Source organism: Equus caballus, chromosome 5 (genome assembly GCF_041296265.1).
Source record: "Equus caballus isolate H_3958 breed thoroughbred chromosome 5, TB-T2T, whole genome shotgun sequence".
NCBI classification, from domain to species: domain Eukaryota; kingdom Metazoa; phylum Chordata; class Mammalia; order Perissodactyla; family Equidae; genus Equus; species Equus caballus.
In genome coordinates this window covers 15,032,474-15,053,844 of record NC_091688.1, presented here as the reverse complement: position 1 = coordinate 15,053,844, position 21,371 = coordinate 15,032,474, and the positions used below count along the sequence as shown (strand labels likewise).

General features: G+C 37.3%; 1 protein-coding gene across 4 annotated transcripts in view; it reads left to right on the top strand.

The window, feature by feature from the left end:
- Positions 1-21,371, top strand: part of ACBD6 (acyl-CoA binding domain containing 6) — a 180,622-nt gene that overhangs the window by 121,794 nt on the left and 37,457 nt on the right. For 2 of the 4 annotated variants that reach the window (XM_070267827.1, XM_070267828.1), the window contains one exon: positions 9,663-9,725. The exons of the other annotated variants lie outside the window; for them this stretch is intronic. In XM_070267827.1, coding sequence (XP_070123928.1) covers positions 9,663-9,725 — 63 coding nt within the window. The remainder of the gene's footprint in view (positions 1-9,662; positions 9,726-21,371) is intronic. 4 annotated transcript variants of the gene reach the window in all.

Genomic DNA, 21,371 nt, shown 5'->3' with positions numbered 1-21,371 from the left:
AAGGCGCCCTCTCAGTAGGAACCACAGAGTACTGCTTATGAACTATTCTTACAAAAAAACTTGGACCCAAATCTAATAAAACCTATAAAAAATACAGATGATGGTGTTGTAATGACATCAAAAGAAAGTAAATTGGCAAATCTGGACTGTGGGACATTCTGCTAAGCAACTAAATGTTCCTATAGTAAGTCAGTGGTGTTAAAAAAAAAGGGAGGGTGGGTCAGCTCTACATGGAAGATTAGTTAAGAGATCTAACAATCAGATGTAACATGTAAACCTTGTTTGGATCTTCATTCCTACAAATCAACTGTAAAAAGACATTTTAAAAACACAATCAGGAAAATTTCATGTTGTAATTATATAAGTAAATTCCCCCATTTTAGAGTTTCATACTGAGATACATGGGCGGCAGTGACATAATGTCTGGAATTTGCTTTAAATTATTTCAGTAAGAAAAAAAGGAATAAATGAAGCAAACAGTAAGGTCATTATAGTTGTTGAGTCTGGGAGATGGGTATATGGAAGTTCATATTTTCTATTTTTGTGTGTATGTGAAATTTTCCATATAAAATGTTTAAAGGGCATGAGATTTTCGTGTTTATCTGAAAAGAGCGGGAATATGCAAAGGTTGAGAAATACAGTACTGCACCATTTCGCCTTCCAAACTGATAAAGTAAAAGATATTGTCACACTATACAAAGATGCTTCTATTGCTCCTTGGCCTTTTGGCGAAGATCAAGTGTAAAAGGATACTGTTTAAAAGGATTTGTACACGAGCACCATAATTCCCCATCATGTTTAGAGTATGATTTGAGATGCACCTGACTTCTCAGGATCTTTTGCATAAAATGAGGCAAACTTCTAATACCTGGGACACTGTTCCACAGTTTTAAATGCTGTGCTCCACTGAAGGAAGTCTTCACTTCATCGTTAGGATTTGTCTAGCCCGTAGAATATTCACATTTTTAGAAAAGTACTCATTGTCTGGTTTCTTAATACAATGAAGTTTTAAGCAATTTTTACCTTAATGTTTTGCAGAACAGCCAAAGGTATGCGCGTGGAGGGTGGGGATCAATCCACATCCTCTAAGGAAAAAACTGGTCTGCTAGGAGGTCTAGAGACACCGTAGTTACTGTACAGTTAAATATAAATAATTTAAAGTGGAAATATACATAGTAGTATGTTTATAATAAAAATCATGAGGACTCAATAAATCTGGGTGTTATTACCAAATGTATATTACATATTTGTACATATATCTGTGGGGAAAAAGGGCAATATCGTTCTGATAGAATTAGTCAGGCTCATGAATGTAATTATTGTCACGGTTACCATTAACACTTACTGTTATTTTTACAGTGACTTGTTTCCTGTTAAAGGATCTTCCTCCCCAACCGTTTAGCATCCAATATTAACCTTCAAATATTTAGCACTTCTATATAGCATTCAAAACTACAGATAACACAGGACAAGGCTGGCTGTGGGGACCAGAACCAGGAATCCAGCTAAGCAGGAAAGGTTCTGTCAGGTACATGACATTCAGGAAGGCTAAGAAGTTAGCTAAAGCAGAGCTTCACATCCGGAACTTTGGATTGTCAGCCAGAGTATTAGCTTCTGATCCCAAGGCAGGAACTCTGGTCTCTGTCCTGTTCAATACTCCCTCCCGGGGTTAAGCACCCTGGGCCCGTTCATTCAGGCAGCGTTTGAGCATTTGCTGTATAGCTAGCCTCTGATCAAGGCCATCTCCTTGATACTTTCCTCCCTTGCCATCAGCCTTGGTTCTCCTCCCACTTTTTTGGATCCTTCCTTATCAGGCTCAGTTTCTTCTGTCTGCTCTTTTTAAACAACAGGTTCGCCCGTCACCCCTCCTCTCACTATATACTTTCTCAAGATTACCATTAACACCTTTAATTTCCATTATTCTCTCTGACCTGATGTCTTTCAAATCTTTATCTCTAGTTCAGACGTCTCTCCTAAACTCCAGATCCATATTTTCTAATAGATTTTTGGACATTTTCGTGTGGGTTTTGGGGTCAGAAAGATGCAGGTTCAAGTCAGGATTGTACTGCTTACTAACTGTGTGACTTAGGCAAATTACATAATCTCTGAGTCTCATTTCTACTTTCGTAAATTTAGGATAATAATACATACTTCAGATAGTTTCTGTGAAGATTAGATTATATATGTGAAAATGCCTAGCATAGTTCCTGGCAAACATAAAGCATATAAAAATATAAGTTCTTCTTCCTAAATTTTTTATCAGTCCTTTGTATTGGTTATGAATATTAGTAAACAATCACATATAGACACATACAAATATATGATGGTTTATCAAATAGAATAAAAAAACTTAAAGCTATTTTACCAAGGCTTTCCTGCTAGTACTGTTAGACTAAAAGCACCAATCACTTTAAAGCCAAAAGTCACAAAAGTGCCCCCAGCACAGTGCCTCTAGTGAAATTCTAGAGTGACTTCACTATAGCTGAAAAAATAAACCTGAAGCCCTTACTACCAGTTAGAGTACAGCTTCTTCTAAAGCACCATGAAGCATCTCCCTGTGTAGCAAAGGACAGCAAGGCCACTAAGGTTTCCCTTCACTTGTATTTGTGTTAGTATAGACAGTTCAGAACTAAGTTAGATGTGAAAGAGAGTTTTTAAACTCGTAATCAATAGCTCTTCAAAATAAAAAGTAAAAAAGCAGAAAGTAAACAGAGGGAAAGGAATAAAAAGTAAGGTAAGCCCTACAAATTTAACACATCATACGATTTTGGAGGCTTTGTGGGTTTTTTTTTTTTTATGTCCGTTATCAGAAAAGAGTTTTTTTATTGTGGTAAAATATACGTAATATAAAATTAACCCTTGTAACCATTTTTTTTTTAAGATTTTATTTTTCCTTTTCCTCCCCAAAGCCCCCTGGTACATAGTTGTATATTTTAGTCCTGGATCCTTCTAGTTGTGCTATGTGGGACACCGCCTCAGCATGGCCTGATGAGCAGTGCTACGTCCATGCCCAGGATCCAAACCGGCAAAACCCAGGGGGCCGCTGAAGCGGAGCGCGTTAACTTAACCACTCGGCCACGGTGCCAGCCCTGCCTTGTAACCATTTTTAAGTGAACAGTTCAGTAGCATTCGGTACATTCACATTTGTTGTGCCTTCATCACCACCATTCATCTCCAGAACTTTTTCATCTTCCCTAGCTGAAATTCTATACCCATTAAACATTAACTCCTCATGCTCTCCTCCTCCCAGCCCCTGGCAAACCACCATTCTACTTTCTGTCTCCATGAATTTGACTACTCTAGGTACCTCATATAAGTGGAATCCTACCATATTTGTCCTTTTGCGCCTGGCTTATTTCATTTAGCATAAGTCTTCAAAGTTAATCCATGATGTAGCGTGTGTCAGAATTTCGTTCTTTTTTAAGGGTGAATAGTATTTCATTGTAGGTATAGGCCACATTTTGTTTATCCAGTCATCCATTGATGGAATTTATGTTGTTTCTGCCTTTGGGCTATTGTGAATAATGCTGCTATGAACGTGGATGTACAAATACCAGTTTGAGTACCTGTTTTCATTACCTTTGGGTATATACCTTGAAGTGGAATTGTTTGATCATATGGTAATTCTGTTTAATCTTTTGAGGAATTGCTATACTGTTTTCTATAGCAACTACACCATTTTGCATTCCCACCAGCAATGCACGAGTGTTCCAATTTCTCTACATCCTCGTCAACACTTATTTTCTATGTTTATTTTTTAATTTTTTTTTAAAGATTTTATTTTTTTCCTTTTTCTCCCCAAAGCCCCTCTGGTACATAGTTGTATATCCTTCGTTGTGGGTCCTTCTAGTTGTGGTATGTGGGACGCTGCCTCAGCGTGGTTTGATGAGCAGTGCCATGTCCACGCCCAGGATTCGAACCAACGAAACACTGGGCCACCTGCAGCGGAGCGTGCGAACTTAACCACTTGGCCACGGGGCCAGCCCCATTATTTTCTATGTTTTTGGCAATAGCCATCTTAATGAGTGTGAAGTGATATCTCAGTGCATTATCAGGAAATTTTAATACCTAGCAGATCACTGTCAAAACACTCAGATTAAAGGGATGCCTAACAAATGATGTAAGCCATAGAATAAAATAAAAATGTCTAGATTGAGAATAAACCTACTCATTATTTTAGTTTTATATGGGAATAGATACCTTCAACTCATCTGTATATTTCATGGAATTGTTTATCATTGTTAAGAGAGTAATTACTAGAAATTTAGCACACAGACTACCATAGGAATGAAATCAACAAGACAAACAGAGGAAAACTAACAACCCTGAAACTGTTAAATTCAACTCAGATATTTTTATTAAATACTCACTCCATGACCTGCCTGCTACGAGACACTAGGAGGCACAAAAGAAGTATAAGCCATGGTCCCTGCCCTCAGGTTGCTTACTGTTGAGACAATAAGAAGCTCATTAAATAACAAGAACAATTATGAGCCACAATGTAGTCAAGTGCCATAATGAGAGAGAACTCTGAAAGTGCTTTGGGAGTGGTAATGGGGGCAAAGGGAGACATTAGAATGAGCCACAGTCATCAGAGACATCTAAGAGGGAACTGGGGCCTATCGTGAACTGTAAAGGCTGGGTGATATTTGATGGCCATGAGGTGGGGATAGAGATAGGCAGCAGAAACGCTCATCCAATACGTGTTTGTAATGAAGAATAATTGGATACAGTGGAGCCGGAACATGGAAGCTATGATGCTCAGATTAAGGAATTTGGACCTGTGTGTGTGTGTGTGTGTTTTAAAAAGGAGTAATATAATGGATTTTTTCAGAGTGATTAATCCAGTGACAGCGTACTGTTACTAGGGAGAAAGGCAGTAGAGGGGAATAGCGGCAAAGACACCGTTGTGTCAACTCAGATATGAATTGATAAAGGATTTGTATTTGAGTTTACATCAGTGGAAGATATGAATTTATTTCCCAGATACCAAAAGGAAGATTTGCACTAGGGTTCCGTAATGGGGTGAGTTAAGGAGTGCTAAGAGGACACATTAAAATTAGGTGTCACTGAGGAGGATTGAAACAGTTTTGGTTGCACTATTATTATATAGCCTGGTTGATCATATCAGAATTACTCAGTTTTGGGAGAGAGGGAATGGGGGATGAGGAGAATACAAATAGGAAAATATTTGATATGATTTTAAGAAAGCTTAAAGACTTGACTTCAAAAATAAAAATCAGTTTTATAGTGACATTCAGAGGAAAAGCTGAAGAGAATTTGAGGTATTATTAAAACTTAGTGAGGGATAAAAAGAGGAGCTAAAAAGAATAGGAAGTGTTTTTATTTCAGGGGAAAATGAGATGAAAGAGAAGCTCACTCATAAATGAGGAGATACTAATTGAAGAATTAGACTCATTTTTAAAAGCTGACTTCACATAAGAAATGAATTAATTAAAATTAAGTATAAGTTAGAAAATAAGTTAAGTGGGAGTGACATTGCTCATGCAACATCCTAAAGCAGATTAAAAAACTCAGAAAATATGTTGCCTCTTCACCCATAAATGATAGGAATAACAGTCTTCTTATGGTGTAAGGGTAATTTTCAAATATTTTTTTGATTCCATATATATGTTTTGTTCTATTAACTTGAGAACTAAAAAAATAAAATGAATAATTGTAAGAGCAAAAAGAAAGCTTATTTGTGTTTTATGTGTTGATATATTGTTCAATAAGTCTGTCATAAGTTTTTATTATAAGCAGTGGAATAAATGTAGAAACTAAATGTTTTAGAAGGTTGTGGAATATAGCTGACGAGAAATAAGCAATGTTTGTATATCAAAAATATATATACTGTTTAAAGCTTGATAGCTTTTTGGACTGAATTTTGTAGTTAATGGAAGGGGTAAGAGTGTGGCTCACAATTTCTCTCTCCGTTCTATCCTGTGCTGTCGTATTCAGGCACTTCAGCGTTCACGTTGAGACCTACCAGTCTCGGCCTCAGTTTGTGAAACCTCTCAACCCAGGCAACATTCATTTATACTCCGTTTAACTTACTTGTACACTAATATCTTGGACCTTGCATCCTCAAGGTCCTGTCAAGACCTCAAATTCTGAAATTTCTCTGGATTATTAATTCTTAGCATTTCCTGTTCCCTCAGTCCTGATCCTACACTTCTTGCCTTAACATGCCTCCCAACTCGGCCTGCACCTGAGGATTAATCATTTCACAATTTACCTTATTAACCAAGAGTAGTGAGAGCAGTGGCACCAAGACTAAAAGTGGATCTTTCAACTCACAGTCCAGGGCTGTTTCCGTTTTCCTATATGGTCTTGTTTGCTAGAGAAAAACATACAGTAGTCCCCCTGCATCCATGGAGCGTACGTTCCAAGACCCCCACTGGATGCCTGAAATCTCCGATAGTACCAAACTCTATAGGTACTTTGTCTTTTCCTACACGTATATACCTATGGTAAGGTTTAATTTATAAATTAGGCACAGTAAGAGATTTAACAACAATAACTAATAATAAAATAGAACAATCATTACAATGTACTATAATAAAAGTTACTGTAGGTCTTAGCAACCTCAGCGTGCAACTTTTTTTTCCTTATTAAGTCAAGAACTTTCACCTTTTCACTTAAAGGAAGCACTTTACAGCTTCTCTGTGTTGTATCTGAATTGCCAGCATCACTACTCTTGTGCTTTGGGGCCTTTAATAAGTAAAATAAAGGTCACTTGAACACAAGCACTGCAGTACTGCTGCAGAAGATCTGATAACTGAGACGGCTACGAAGTGACTAATAGGTGAGTGGCATTTATAGCATGGATACACGGGACAAAAGGATGATTCACATCCCGGACAGGATGGCACAAGGTTCATCACGATACTCAGACCGGTGCATAATTTGAAACTTATGAATTGTTTATTTCTGGAATTTTCCATTTAATATTTTCGAACTGTGGTTGACCATGGTAACTGAAACCATCGAAAGCGAAACTGCGGATAAGCGGGGACTACTGTAGCTCTTTCTTCCAGAGGTAGCTGCTGCCTCCCTCATTATCATCAAGGTTTTATTTTTAATTTTACCCCCCCCAAAAATTAAAAGATAATTAGGTCTTACCATATTAATATCTTCACCTCTTTCTTTCATTATTTTTTCATTTGTTCATTTATTCATTCAACAAATATTTACTAGCTGCCTATAATATACCAGGCACTGCATATTTTCGAACTGTAATAGAAAGTACCTTTTTATTTACATACAGTATTTAAAGATGCAAATGCCTGAGAAAGAGACAGTCTTTAAAGGTTATTAATCAGACCACTTAGAAATGCTTAGATTCTCTCTATACTGTGCCTACTAATCAGTCATCTTTCTAAGTGTGAAAACTTTCAGGGATAGGGAGTTCAAGGAATTTTAAAGCAGCTTTTTTACACTTAGAAACGTCTTTCTATTAGAAAATTAAATATCTGACTCCTTTAATTTTCTCACACACTTCCTGCTTCTACAATGTGTGGAACCATATAAAAGAAAACTTAATTCCTCTGTTTTCAGATATTTTCTCTTTCATACCTAACATGACATGATTTAAAATTATTTCACCATCCAACCAAAGCCTTTTTCAAGCTCTTTATTTATACCTTTTACGATATTTTTCACCCAGATTCAATACTACAAACACTGCAAGAATCATCTGACCCGAACAGAGAATAGCACTGTATCAGATTTTTATTGCTGCATAACACATCACCACAAATTCAGCAACTTAAAACAGTACATGTTTATTGTCTTACAGGCCGCATGGGTCAGGGGTTGAGGCATGGCTTATCTGGGTCTTCTGCTCAGGGTCTTTCAGGTTCCAGCCATGCTGGGTTCTTATCTGGAGCTTGATGTCCTCTTCCAGGTTCATTCAGATTATTGGCAGAATTCACTTACTTGTGGTTGTAGGACTGAGGCCCTCAGCTCCTAGAGAACATCCCTCTCTGTAGGCAGTTCGCAACATGACTAACATGGCTGTTTGCTTCTCTAGGGCCAGCTCTTTCCATTCTATCTCTGTCCTCCATCCTGGAAGTGTGTTCTATCATATTCACAGGTCCTACTTGCACTCAAGAGGAGGGGTTTATACAAGGGTATGGGTCATTGGAGGTAATCCTAGAATTCTGCCTGCCACAGGTCCTGTCACTTCTAACATTATCCATTCCTCATTCGAACATTATCCAACTATTAATACATTTCTAAAATGTAATTTGTTTTTGAGTAGCTACATCAAACTGACTGAGCTTACTGCTTACTAAAGCCCCTGTGTCTTCTATTTATGCTTCTCCTAAGGTGTTTCCTCCACACTATAGTTTGTGACTGTTTGGTCCTTAGTACAGGATCTTATATTCTCTCATCTTGCTACATTCAACTGATCTAGCCTGTCAGCATTTGATACCTGTTTCTCTCACCTGGTATACTTACCACATCTCTCAACTTCAAATGGATTTCTAAAGTTTTGGCTTCAGGATTCCAAATTTCCAGCTAGTTTTCAGGGAGTTGCTACAGGCCAGACTTTGCTATATTGTAAAGAATGTAACTTTGAAAAATTCATGGTGTTTTATTTTTCCATTATAAAGATGGTACCTGCTCATAATAGAAATCTTAGAATATACACAGACATAAAAAGAAGAAAAAGACTGTGTAGACCTATACCTATTATTTACATTGTAGTCGATTTTTAAAAATATTTTCAGTATACCATGGGGTTTTTTTTTTGTTTCTTTGCTTGCTTTACGTAGTTGAGATCTTATTATAAAAACATTTTTTATTCCTCTGTATTACCCTAATAATATTGGGATGATTTTCTAAGTTATAAGTACTTTATGACCATCGTTTTTTTTGTCTTCTTCTTTTTTATGTATTTATTTTTTAAAATATATGTATTTTTATTGTGATAACATTGGTTTATAACATTATATAAATTTCAGGCATACATCATTGTATTTCAGTTTCAATGTAGATTACATCATGTTCACCACCCAAATACTAATTATAATCCATCACCACACACATGTGCCTGATCACCCCTTTTGTCCTCCTCCCTCCCCCTTCCCCTCTGGTAACCACCAATCCAGTCTGTCTCTATGTGATTGCTGTTGTTTTTATCTTCTACTTATGAGTCAGATCAAATGGTATTTGACTTTCTTCCTCTGACTTATTTCGCTTAGCATAATACCCTCAAGGTCCATCCATGTTGTCACAAATGGCCAGATTTCATTGTTTCTTATGGCTAAGTAGTATGCCATTGTGTATGTACGCCACATCTTCTTTATCCATTCGTCCCTTGACGGGCACCTAGGTTGCTTCCGAGTCTTGGCTATTGTGAATAATGCTGCAGTGAACGTAGGGGTGCATGTATCTCTATACATTCATGTTTTCATGTTATTTGCATAAATACCCAGCAGTGGAATAGCTGGATCATATGGTAGTTCTATTCTTAATTTTTTGAGAAATCTCCGTACTGTTTTCCATAGTGGCTGCGCCAGTTTGCACTCCCACCAGCAATGTATGAGGGTTCCCTTCTCTCCAACACTTGTTTCCTGTCTTGTTAATTATAAACATTCTGACAGGAGTGAGGTGATATCTCATTGTAGTTTTTATTTGCATTTCCCTGATAGGTAATGATGTTGAACATCCTTTCATGTGCCTTTTGGCCATCTGTGTATCTTCTTTGGAGAAATGTGAGTTCAGATCTTTTGCCCATTTTTTAATTGGGTTGTTGGTTTTTTTGTTGTTGAGATGTATGAGTTCTTCGTATGGTTTGGATATTAACCCCTATCTGATATATGGTTTGCAAATATCTTGTCCCAATTGTTAGGTTGTATTTTCGTTTTGTTGATGGTTTCCTTTGCTGTGCAGAAGCTTTTTAGTTTGATGTAGTCTCATCTGTTTATTTTTTCTTTTGTTTCCCTTGCCTGGTCAGACATGGTACTTGAAAATATGCTGCTAAGACCGATGTCGAAGAGTGTACTACCTTTGTTTTCTTCTAAAAGTTTCATGGTTTCAGGTCTTACATTCAAGTCTTTAATCCATTTTGAGTTAATTTTTGTGTATGGTGTAAGATAATGGTCCACTTTCATTCTTTTGCATGTGGCTCTCCAGTTTTCCCAGCACCGTTTATTGAAGAGACTTTCCTTTCTCCTTGTATGTTGTTGGCTCTCTTGTATGACCATCATTTTAAATTGCTTCTTAATAATCAACTCAACTGATGTATTATTAACTTTTCCTATATTGTTGGACATTAAATTGTTCCCAGTTTTTTGTTATTCTGGATAATACTGGAATGAACTCTTCTTTCGTAAAGCTTTTGAAATATTTGAAGTATTTTTTAAAATAGATTCTAGAAATGCTAAACCAGAGGCAATGAACTGTTTCTAAGTGTTATGCTACTTTATGCTCCTACCAGCAGCAAATGAAAGGGCCTATTTCATAGCATCTTCTGTGGATGGGGAACTGTTCTGTGGACCTAGCAAAAGGAAAATTTTCATTGTGAAAGTAAAGAGTGAATAGTATGAACAGAAAGAATCATTTCTTAGGTTTCTCCACTGTGTCTGATTATTTATCATACAAGGGATTTAGAATAGAGTGGATTGAGGTGTGAGTTTTACTCTATAGAATTATAGGACACTAATGCAGAAAGCAAGACACCCTTCAGAAGAGAAAGCAGTTATGTACATAACTTTGAATGCTAGACCATTTTAGTAAGTTAACTTTTTAAACTTTTTAAAATATATAGACTAAGCTTCTCAAAATATGCATACTTGAAAAAGTACAGCTGTCAATCGAGAAGTGGAGATGAGTGTGTAGTCTTAAGAGTGAGATTAGTCACTCTCTGACTGTGATGTTTGAGATTATGGTTAATAGGAATTACGCAAGCTTGCTGTGTGTGAGACTGTAACATAGGCTACCTATTGTGTTTAACCTGCAAAAATTACAATTTTAACCTCGTTTCTCCTTACTTGTATTTATTTGTGTTGATTCCCCCTTCCCCTTTTCAGTAGCCTATTATGGTTGAGAAAACACGTATTTTGATATCAGAAAGAGCCTGGGACCTTGGGCAAGTTATATTTAATCTTTCTGAGCCTCATTTTACTCAGCTTGAAAATGGGAATAAAAATATTTATGTAGCAGGTTGTGAGGATTAAAATAAATGAGGAACGTAAAATTTCCATCCAACAATAGCTATTCAGCCAGTGTTTGGTCCTTTTTCTTTCCTTACTGTAATAAACTCTCAACTGTCTAGCACCTTTGGGAAAGTTAAACATTCTAGGTTAGTGTTGGTGTCAAATAGCTGATCAGTTACATTCTGCTTTTTATTTTTAACTTTTTCTATGAAATATTTTTTCTAAAACATATTCTGTACTTCATTGCTTCCTTCTTAAATCATACTACACCATGGGTATTTATAGATGGTGTGAAGCTAAAGCTTCTCTTTCCCTCTTGAGATTGCGAAAATCTACTGGCTGGCATGCAGCCCAACGCTTTTTATGGCCGGCTATTCTCCGTGGCCTGAAGTGTCTGCAACTTGCCACCTCTGTCACAGCTTCTAATTTCTGCTGGCTGCTGCTACTGCTGCCCCCATTTTTTCTTCTAATTACCATTAGGCTCTGCTGCCCTCTTGCTATTTCTGCTCTCTACTCCTTGCTTTCCTTCACTTTTCACTTTCCATATCTCTTCTCCTCCTGTTGCATCTCATATTTCATAGGCAAGGACTGGCCTTTCATTGCTGTCTCAAAACAGCTAGAAGAATGCTTCTATACAATGAGCCAGCTACTCACAATATGTTCGATATGGTCCTTATCAGCACTTTTCCCCATACTTTGGGTCGTATTCCAAGTACTTGAGAATGTAAAAAATCAAGTGCCTGGCTTAGTGAGGTATAACTATATTTGATTTTCCTGCAAGTAGTTTATTTTTCTTTAGTCTTATTTAACTTTTATTTCATGTAAAGTTTTGTGCTAGATACAAGGGATGAAGGAAAATAGGGGTCTATAAAGTTAAACTGTGCCATGGTTCTTACCTTTAAAAGAGCAAGAGAACACAGACGTATTCGTAAATAGTACAAGGTAAAGCATGAAGGGGCATGAGAGAGAGGAAGTGTTAAGTAAGGATTGTGAAGGTTCAGGTTCTACCCAAAGTTATGAAGAAGATTGGCTGCTCCTCGTTAGTGGCTCCAGTCTCAGAGTAGTGCATGATACTTTAGAGTCCTACAAAAGTCAGAACAGGAACAGGCCAGCTGGAGGGGGCCATCCATGATTCTCCTGCTTATAGGTAATGTAACAGTAAAGAACCACAGAGTGATCATCAGCACATTTTTCCTTTTCTTATTTGAGAATCTGGGTCTTTAAATTTCCTGTATTATTTTGTTATTCATTTGCCTTATGTATTTTTATTATTATTATTTTTTTGTTTGTTTTTAAAGATTGGCCCCTGAGCTAACATCTGTTGCCAGTCTTTTTTTTTTCCTATTCCTTTCCCCAAAGTTCCCGCAGTACATAGTTGGATGTTCTGGTTGTCGGTGTCTCTGGTTGTGCTGTGTGGGACGCCGCCTCAGCATGGCCTGATAAGCAGTGCCATGTCTGCTCCCAGGATCTGAACTGGTGAAACCCTGGGCTGCCAAAGCAGAGCACGCGAACTTAACTACTCGGCCTTGGGGCCAGCCCCTGTATTTTTATTATTTATTTGGAAATAGAAACGATATCTAGTTACGGTGTAGGGATTACACATTTCTCTGTTTTGTAGTTTGAATTTTAAGCATGGTTGCATTTTTCTATATTTTAACTTTATGTGAGTTTATTTTTAATTCAACTGAGTATTTTTATTTTGCCCAATGCATAATCCCTTACAAAGATTTCAAATGTATGACCAATTTGAATTTATTGGAATTGTTTTTGCTGCTGTTTATAATAACTCTATATTTATTAAATTTGAACATTTCTTTTAAGCTAAAACAGAAAGGAAAACCATAAATAACCATGACAAACAGCCCTCTTCTGGTGTGGTCATTTGAAATGAAACAACCAAAAAATTTAATCAACTTAAATTTAGAAAAATTAGCTGATATAAGTTGTAAACCAGATGAGTAAAAGCTTTCACTTACTCATTCTTGACATTCAATTCCATTTATTCTTTGTAATATATTTTAAAACAGAATGTTTATAAAGACTAAGGTTTGGGTTCCTACATCCTACTTGAGGTTACCAAGAAAAAATGTTTGGGGTCATATTCTTGCTTTAATGCAAATTTCACTTTAACACTCAGAGGAATAACAGAGGTAAAGATTTTGCAGATTCAAGATGTGTTTTATTAAAGCATCATACTCATAATAGTAAGAATATTATAATAGAGTAGTTGATTTAAAATAACTATTAATAGTGATTAAAAACGGAACAGGCTAGTTAGTGAGTCATAAAGAGTTCAGTAATTGAACATTTCTTGAGTGCTTGTTATGTGCTAGGCATACAAAAGATAATAAAAGGAGAAGAATTTACGTATCGGTCCCTAAAGACTACAGTTTAATTAGAGTAGTAATTTAAATAGTCATCCTTTCCTTGTTTTACCCAAATATCTATTCTTTAGACCACATCAATGTACTTAGACATATAAACAGTTCAGAACTGAGGAAAATTCTTGATGTCTTCTTTTTAAAGCCTGCTCCTTTTCTCTAGTACTCTTGGAAGACAGAAAAGATAATAGAATTAGAAGACAACTTGGTCGTCCTCCTGTCTTTCTATTCCCCACTTGGCAATCAATTTCGTGATTAGAGTCATGGTTCTTATGTTCAGGTCCCTGCTCTAATTGATTTCTGGGTGGACATGCTCTGAGTTGAAAGATCAAAAATCTCAATATTTCACGTTAAACATATGAACACTTCAGCCCACAGCATCTGAACTCCAAAGCCCCAAATTAGGCATGGTGATCTGAGGAACATGGCAAACAAGAAGTGACCAGGGGCATGGAAGGTAACCCTGTCACGCTTGTAATTGTGAAGAGCCATTTATAAGTAACCGTGGTTTTAATTGGTTTGCTGAATTTTTATTGGAAATAGCTACATAATAATTAGAATCTTTGAAAAATGTTTGTAAACATATAGTTGGTATTCAGATTCAGAGAGAATAGTAACTTTTTCTTATTGCAAAAGTAATATCAATATGTTTTAGAAATTTTTACAATATACAAATAAGTATAAAGAAAAAGATTTCAGTCATCCATAATCTTGCCCTTGAGATAACCCCTGTTACCACTTCTGATGCTTTCCTTATTTTTTTTATAGGGAGGTAACATAGTTTAAAAACAAAAATGAGATCATACTGTAGATGGTTTTATAACCAACTTTATTTACTTATCATGAACGTCTTTTCATATCCATAGATAGTCTTCTTTAACATAATTTCTAATGGCTGCCTAGTATTCTGTCATACAAGTGTATCATACTGTAGCCATTCTACAGTTAAGATGTTTAGGTGGTTCTCTTTTGCAATATATAAGCTAGATGCTAAACTCCATGAAGGCAAAGACTATAACTGATTTATTTATCATTGTCTTCCTGGTTTGTAGTAGGCTTTCAGAAAATAGGTGTTTAAATTAATTCTCCTACTCTTCCATGCCTGTACCTATGCTGCTAAAGGTGACAGGAGGTAAATACGCATCTGTCCTCACTTCAGGTTTATAACCACTCATCTCAAGTGGACCCCACGGCTGCTCAGCAATCACAGTACGTTTTCAGAGGAAGTATGAAAGAGTTGTCTCAGAGTGGAAGAGTCAGTCCTGGGATCTCTTCTTTTCTCTGTATCCAATCCTCTGGTAATCTCATCCAGTCTCTGGGCTTTAATTATATGCTCACAAATCTCAAATTTATGTCTCCAGCCCCTACCTCTCTCCTGAACTTCAGACCTAGATATCTAACTGCCTACTTGACATCTATCTTAGCATGTCTGATAGACATCCCAAAGTTGATATGTCCAAAACCAAACTCTGGATCTTACCCACAAAACTTGCTTCTCCCCACGTCTTTCCCATCTTAGTTAATGGCAATTACATCCTGTTGCTCAGGCCAGGTTCTTGCTCAGGCCCCATTCTTGGTGGAATCCTTAACTTCTCTCTTTTTCTTACATTAATATCCAATCTATCAGCAAATCCTATTCCATCTACCTTCGTATGTCCAGAATCTACCACTTCTCGCTTTGTCTTTGCTAGCACTTTGGCCCAAGTCCCCATCATTTCTTGTCTGGGTGGTTGAAGTAAGCTTCCAACCTGGTCTTCCTGCCACCTTTCAGTCTATTCTCAACCTAGCAGCCGGAGTGATCCTCTTAACCCATAAAGAAAATAAAGTTACTGCTCTGCTCAGAACCCTCCTGTGACCTCCCATTGAATTCAAAATAAAAGCCCAAATCCTTACAATGGCCCACAAGACCCTTTGCTGTCTGGCCCTCTATTGCCTCTCACACCTTATCCCCTATTACTCATCTAACTTGCTCACTCTGCTCCAGCCACACATTGGCCCCTTTTTAGTTTCTGAAACATGCCAGGCATTTAACCATTTCAGGGCCTTTGTACTTGCTTATCTTGCTCCGTCTGTTGCTTTCCCCCCAGATATTCATGCACCTTGCTCCCTCACCACCTTCAGGTTTTTCACTCCCAGTAATCTTTTCAGTAAGGCCTATGTTGACTACCTTATTTTAAATTGAAATCATTCTATGCTGCCTCCAGCATCCTCTCTCCTTTCCTGCTTTAGTTTTCTCTATAGTGGTTATCGTTCTCTAACATTTTATGGATTTTACTTACTTTATTTTCTATATCCCCCTCCTTCAAAACTAGAGTAGAGATGATTGTCTTTTTTACTGCACTTAGAACAGTGCCTGGCACATAGTAGGTACTCAGTAAATATCTGTTAATGAATAAATGTAAGCAGTGAATATCCTTGGCAGATAAATATTTGTACAAATGCATGATTCATTTATTCATTCACTCAGTAAAGTGTTTGAGTGTTTGCTGTGTGGCAGACACTATGCTAGGTGCTAGGAATATCACGGTCAAAAGTAAGATGTGGTTCCTGCCCTTTTGGAACTCGTAATCAAATGAAGATGACAGATAAATACATTTTTAAACTACAGTTGTAATAAATGCTATGAAAGAAACAACCAAGGAATTGAACTGAGGAGTAACAATAGGAGGCGACCTCTTTGAAGCAAGTAGTCAGGGAGGACTTCCTCTACAGAGATGCCTGGCTGGGACTTGAAGGGTGAGGGAGGAGCCAGCCGTGCGGGGAGCAGGACAAACGTTTTATGAGATCAGATTAGAAAGCTAGGCAGGGCTAAATTACACAGGGTTTCTTAGGCCCAGTGGTTCTCAAAGTATGGCACGGGAACCTTTGGGAGTCCTTGTGATCTTTTCAGGGGATCCATAAAGTCATTACTGTTTTCATAATGATATGAAGACATTATTTGCCCTTTTTACACTCATTCTCTCATGAGTATGCAGTGACATTTTTGAGAGACCACATGACATGATATCACAACAGATTGAATGCAGAAGTAGATATGAATATCCACTTATTTTCTATTTAGCCAGACATTAAAGAGTTTTGCAAAAATGAAATAATGCCATTCTTCTTCTTATGTTTTCTTTTCTTTTGAAAAATATACCTTCATTTAAAAAATTACCTATAGTAACATGTAATAGTTTTTAAATTTTTCAACTTTAATTTCTAATATGGTAAATATTGATAGATTTAAACCACGTAAACAAAAACAAAAACTCTATGAGCTCCTCAGTAATTTTGAAGACTTACTGTAAAAGGGCTCTGAGACCAAAAAGTTTAAAAACTGTTGTCCTAGGTCATGGTGAGTGTTTTGGACTTTATTCTGAGAGCAATGGGAAACCATTGGAGGATATTAAACCAAGATAGTGACGTGGTCTAATTTAATTTTTGAAAAGGTCACTCTAACTGCCGTCTGAGGAATAGATTGGAGTGGCCCGCAGTGGGAGGAGGGAGAGGGACACACGCAAAGTGACGGCGTTAGTCCGTGTAGACATGATGGAGCTTTGTACTGAGGCAGTGGATTTGATAGTTAGCAGCAGGGCTTCTAAGCCAAGATAGACCCCATATCCACCAGTATGGATCTCTTCTCCTTGTACCTGAGCTGTGTCTCCTAGAGAGAAGATAGTTCCTGGGTGGCTAAACAAGCTGTCACATGAATTACTGCAAGGACTCCAGTCTGACATTGCCCTGATGGCAAGTTCTGAAAGGTTTCTGTCTGAAGTCCTTCTGTATAAACTGGTGCCAGGTGTGTTCAGTGGTAGTCTCATGAGTCTGAATGATTAGAGGGCCACCATGTGGGCACAGCACATACATTATCCGTTCTTTAGTTTCAACTGCTCACTTACACTGTGCCTGTTTTACACCACTCCCTCTCTCTCCAGCAATTTTCATAACATGTTGAAGTCAATGCAGTCATCTTAGCTTTAGCTCCCAAAGCAAAGTTGTTCTTGAGAATATTTCTGTAGACGTGAATCTGCTCGGTTCCCTTAAAAGGGATGAGTGATCAGTAAGTGCTACCTTTGGTTGTTTTCTTTTTAGTCATTTTCTTGTCATGTTCCACTATTTTGTGGAGGATCAGACAAGTATGCAGAGACAGAATGAGAGCAAGTGAAACAGTCACATCTAATTTATCCAGAAGCTTGTTACCCAGCCTTCTCAAGTCTCTAGAAAGTGATTTTCAAACTTCCGGTGATGATGCTGGCAACTGGTGGAGAGGCAAGGATGCCAGGCGTTCAGGGGCTCCACGTTACTGCCCTTCTCAGCCGAAGCTGTGCTACTTTGATATTTGCCTCAGTTCTCGTCACTCCAGATTCCATTTGCACAAAAGCTTCAATAGTGTAAAAAATATACACATATTGAAAGTCACTGATTGAGAATATAGCTCAAAACCAAGATAAAATAAAATACACCAATCTGTGATAAAGCTTACCACCAATCATGTTGTGAGACCATCACTCAAAGACTGTTTCCTAATTTTAGACACAACTGGAGCAACTTACTTGTCTGATTACCAGCCCTCAGCAGAAGTAGAAAATGTCAGGAGTCTAGGCACACTGACAGTAATAAAGGATATTTGGTACTCCTATGACTGAGGAAAAGCTCTTAAAAATAAAAGACTAAAGTCAAACTCAACAAAAAGCAAAAGTAATCTAGGGCTATTTAGTGAAAGCCAAATAGCTGTATATACCTTGATGAAGACCCCATGAGGGCATCCTTTATGTTATAGCATGTATAATAAGTGAGGTTTTGCTCACTCATGTTCCCAGACATTTACTTGGTGCCAGACATAGAGGGACATCACCAGTTCATGATATTAACTCTGAATAATCAAGGAAAGGTTAAATCTTCTTCCACATTCTTCATGTAGAACAATAAGAAGAAGTAAGATACTTTGGAAGGTATATATGTGTGGTGTTTTTAATATTTGCATGCTCAAAGGGTAATGTTGCAGTTATTTGAAAAACCTGCTGACAGGTTTTTCACTTGCTAAAGATGCCAATCAAGTGAGGTGTTACTATACCTACTTCTTTTTTTCTTCAATGTCTGTAACCTTCAACTGAAGGCTTAACTCAGGTCTCTAGAAAAATTCTTAGACAAATAATCATAAAGTACATTTTCAAACTTCTAAATTATCAGATTAGTTTAATCATATTCTATTATAGAGTTGCAGATCTTATAGATAAAGAGAAGCAATACATTCTAAGCTTAAAAATCATGTTAAATGTTATTCAAAATTATATTACTCATAATTTTTATCACTACTTCTAATTCCTCACAATTTTCTTGAGTGCCTCCCTTATCATATATTCACTTGAAATACTATTTTTAAAATAAAATTTATATTTTGAATATCAAATTACTGGATAAGAACAAAATCTCTCATTAGCCACATGGGAAAATCCGTCCCCTCTATGCAGCCTGTTATTACTCTTTTGGTGCTTTGTGCTGCTTACTACTGTATCTGCAGAACTAACGTTGGTAAAGGTGGTAGGTCAAGTCTGAGTTGAATTACAGTATCAATAGTTCCATGGCCACAAAAAAGAAATCCAGTAACATTCAGGAGGATTTTATCCTCGTAGAGAACATCAGGAAGCATGTTATTTCCATGACTGCAAAATATGTATATCTTGACTTGAAAATATGGTTCTTGATTCGGTTTAGTAAAATGCATTTAGCAGTAGGAATAAAAATCAGGACTTGGCTACAGAGTTTTATGCACAGAAAACAGCAGTGTTATTAATGGCTTAATGTTAAAGGGATAAAATAGACAGTGTTTCCTGTTTATCAGTTCTGAGAAAAATATTAATTATTCATCAATATTTCATTTTGTAGAATAAAAAAGTATACTTATGTTTGATATAGGGTAGTACCGAATCTGGAGATAGAAGAAAACTAAGTCCTTAAAGAAAATAATTATTAATAAAATGGTTACATGATCAAAAATAAAGGATTAGTGAAGTATAAATGTGAGGAGAGAAATAATCTGTATATATTCAAGAGAGACCAACTTGTTATGTGCATATATTGAAGAAAAAAGAATCTAGGAGTCAAACTGACAATAGTAGTGATTTTGTACCTAGTTAACTGTAAACTAAGTATACTGTTCATCATTGTCTAGGACCTCATTGGATGATTACATCTGGCATGATACTCCACACTGTAGGAAGTGTGTGGGAACTTATTTTTAGAAGTTCAGGAAAAGGAAAAAGTTCAAAGGATTAAAGAATAAACTGATGATGGGGCCGGCCCCGTGGTCTAGTGGTTGAGTTAGTGCACCCTGCTTCAGTGGCCCAGGGCTTCCTCAGTTCAGATCCTGGGCACAGACATGGCATCACTCATCAGGCCATGTTGAGGCAGCATCCCACATAGCACAACCAGAGGCACTCACAACTAGAATATACAACTAGGTATGGGAGGCTTTGGGGAGAAGAAGAAGAAGAAAAAAGGTTGGCAACAGATGTTAGCTCAGGTGCCAATCTTTAAAAAAAAAAAAAAAAAGAGTAAACTGATGTGGAAAGATTAAAGTAATATATTCATTCTCTCATTTCATGGACATTTATTGAGCACACACTATATGCAAGACACTGTGATAAGCACTGGATGAAAGACGTGGTACTTGCCTACAAGAAGTTTACAGTCTTAGTAGAAGAGACAGATAAGTATGTATAGTGTGTATACTCTGCCAGAGAAGTTGAAAAGAGGGGCACCTAAACCCCACCTGAGGAGTCAGTGAGGTTTCCTGAAGAAGAGGAAGTGAGTCTTAAAGGTTGAGGGGATTTCCTTTTCCTATAAGATTACACGCTAAATAACCTGAAAATTCTCCCAGCATACGATACCCAGAAATGCAGAATAAAATATAACAAGCATCTCTTTAATGCATAGCAGAGTTTACATAAAAGCAAGGTAACTTTCCAAGGGCCAAAACAAGCACAGCTGAGAAACAAAGTAATAAGCCTTAAAGTTTAAAAAAAAAACCCAAAGCTTTAAAAGGAAAGTGATAAATTTCATCACTGGGCTGCCATGAAAGGATTTGCTAATCTCAATTCCCATGCGGTAGAGATCTCAAAGACCACCAACCACCATCAGGGGAAAAGTAGACTAAAAGAATCTGCCATCAACACAGAATTGACGTGGAGAGTTTGTCTTGGCCTGTGCTCCAAGCCCAGGAGTGGGAGGTGGGGTGGGAGAGAGGTTTGCTGTTTTTCAATTTATGCGACTTAAGTATTTGGAAATCTCCAAGCTGAGAAACTGACATCGGGATCTCAGACTGATGCTCTGTCTGCAGTGCCTGGCAGAAATAAAAGCAAAGTCGTTCTGGCGGACAGACCCTCAATCCAGGGAACATAGCACAGAATTTTTCACAGATAAAACCCCACTTAAAATGAATTTACAGTCCAAAATTATAAAGCACACAGGAAGCAATCAACAATAAGCAGATCTCAGGCAGCACGAGAACATCACGTCTGCGTTCAGTGAACTCAAATAAAAGAAATACAGGGACTATAAGTCTTTTTAAAATGTTCATATATATCAAAGATGAATTTTAAAATATGAGAAAAGAGCAAGACACTATCTTTAAAGGTTGGGGGATAGTTTTCAAGCAGAGTGAAGAGCATTTACAGCTGTGGGAGTCCAGATAGGTATTTTTATTGGGAATTAGCAGTCACAAAGTTGGGAGGACAAGGAATTGGGAGGAAGATGACCAGGATCAGGTCATAAATTGCCTTGCATTCTGTATTAGTGAGAGCTCTGGTTTGCAAGTGACAAGAAGATCACGTTTGTCTAG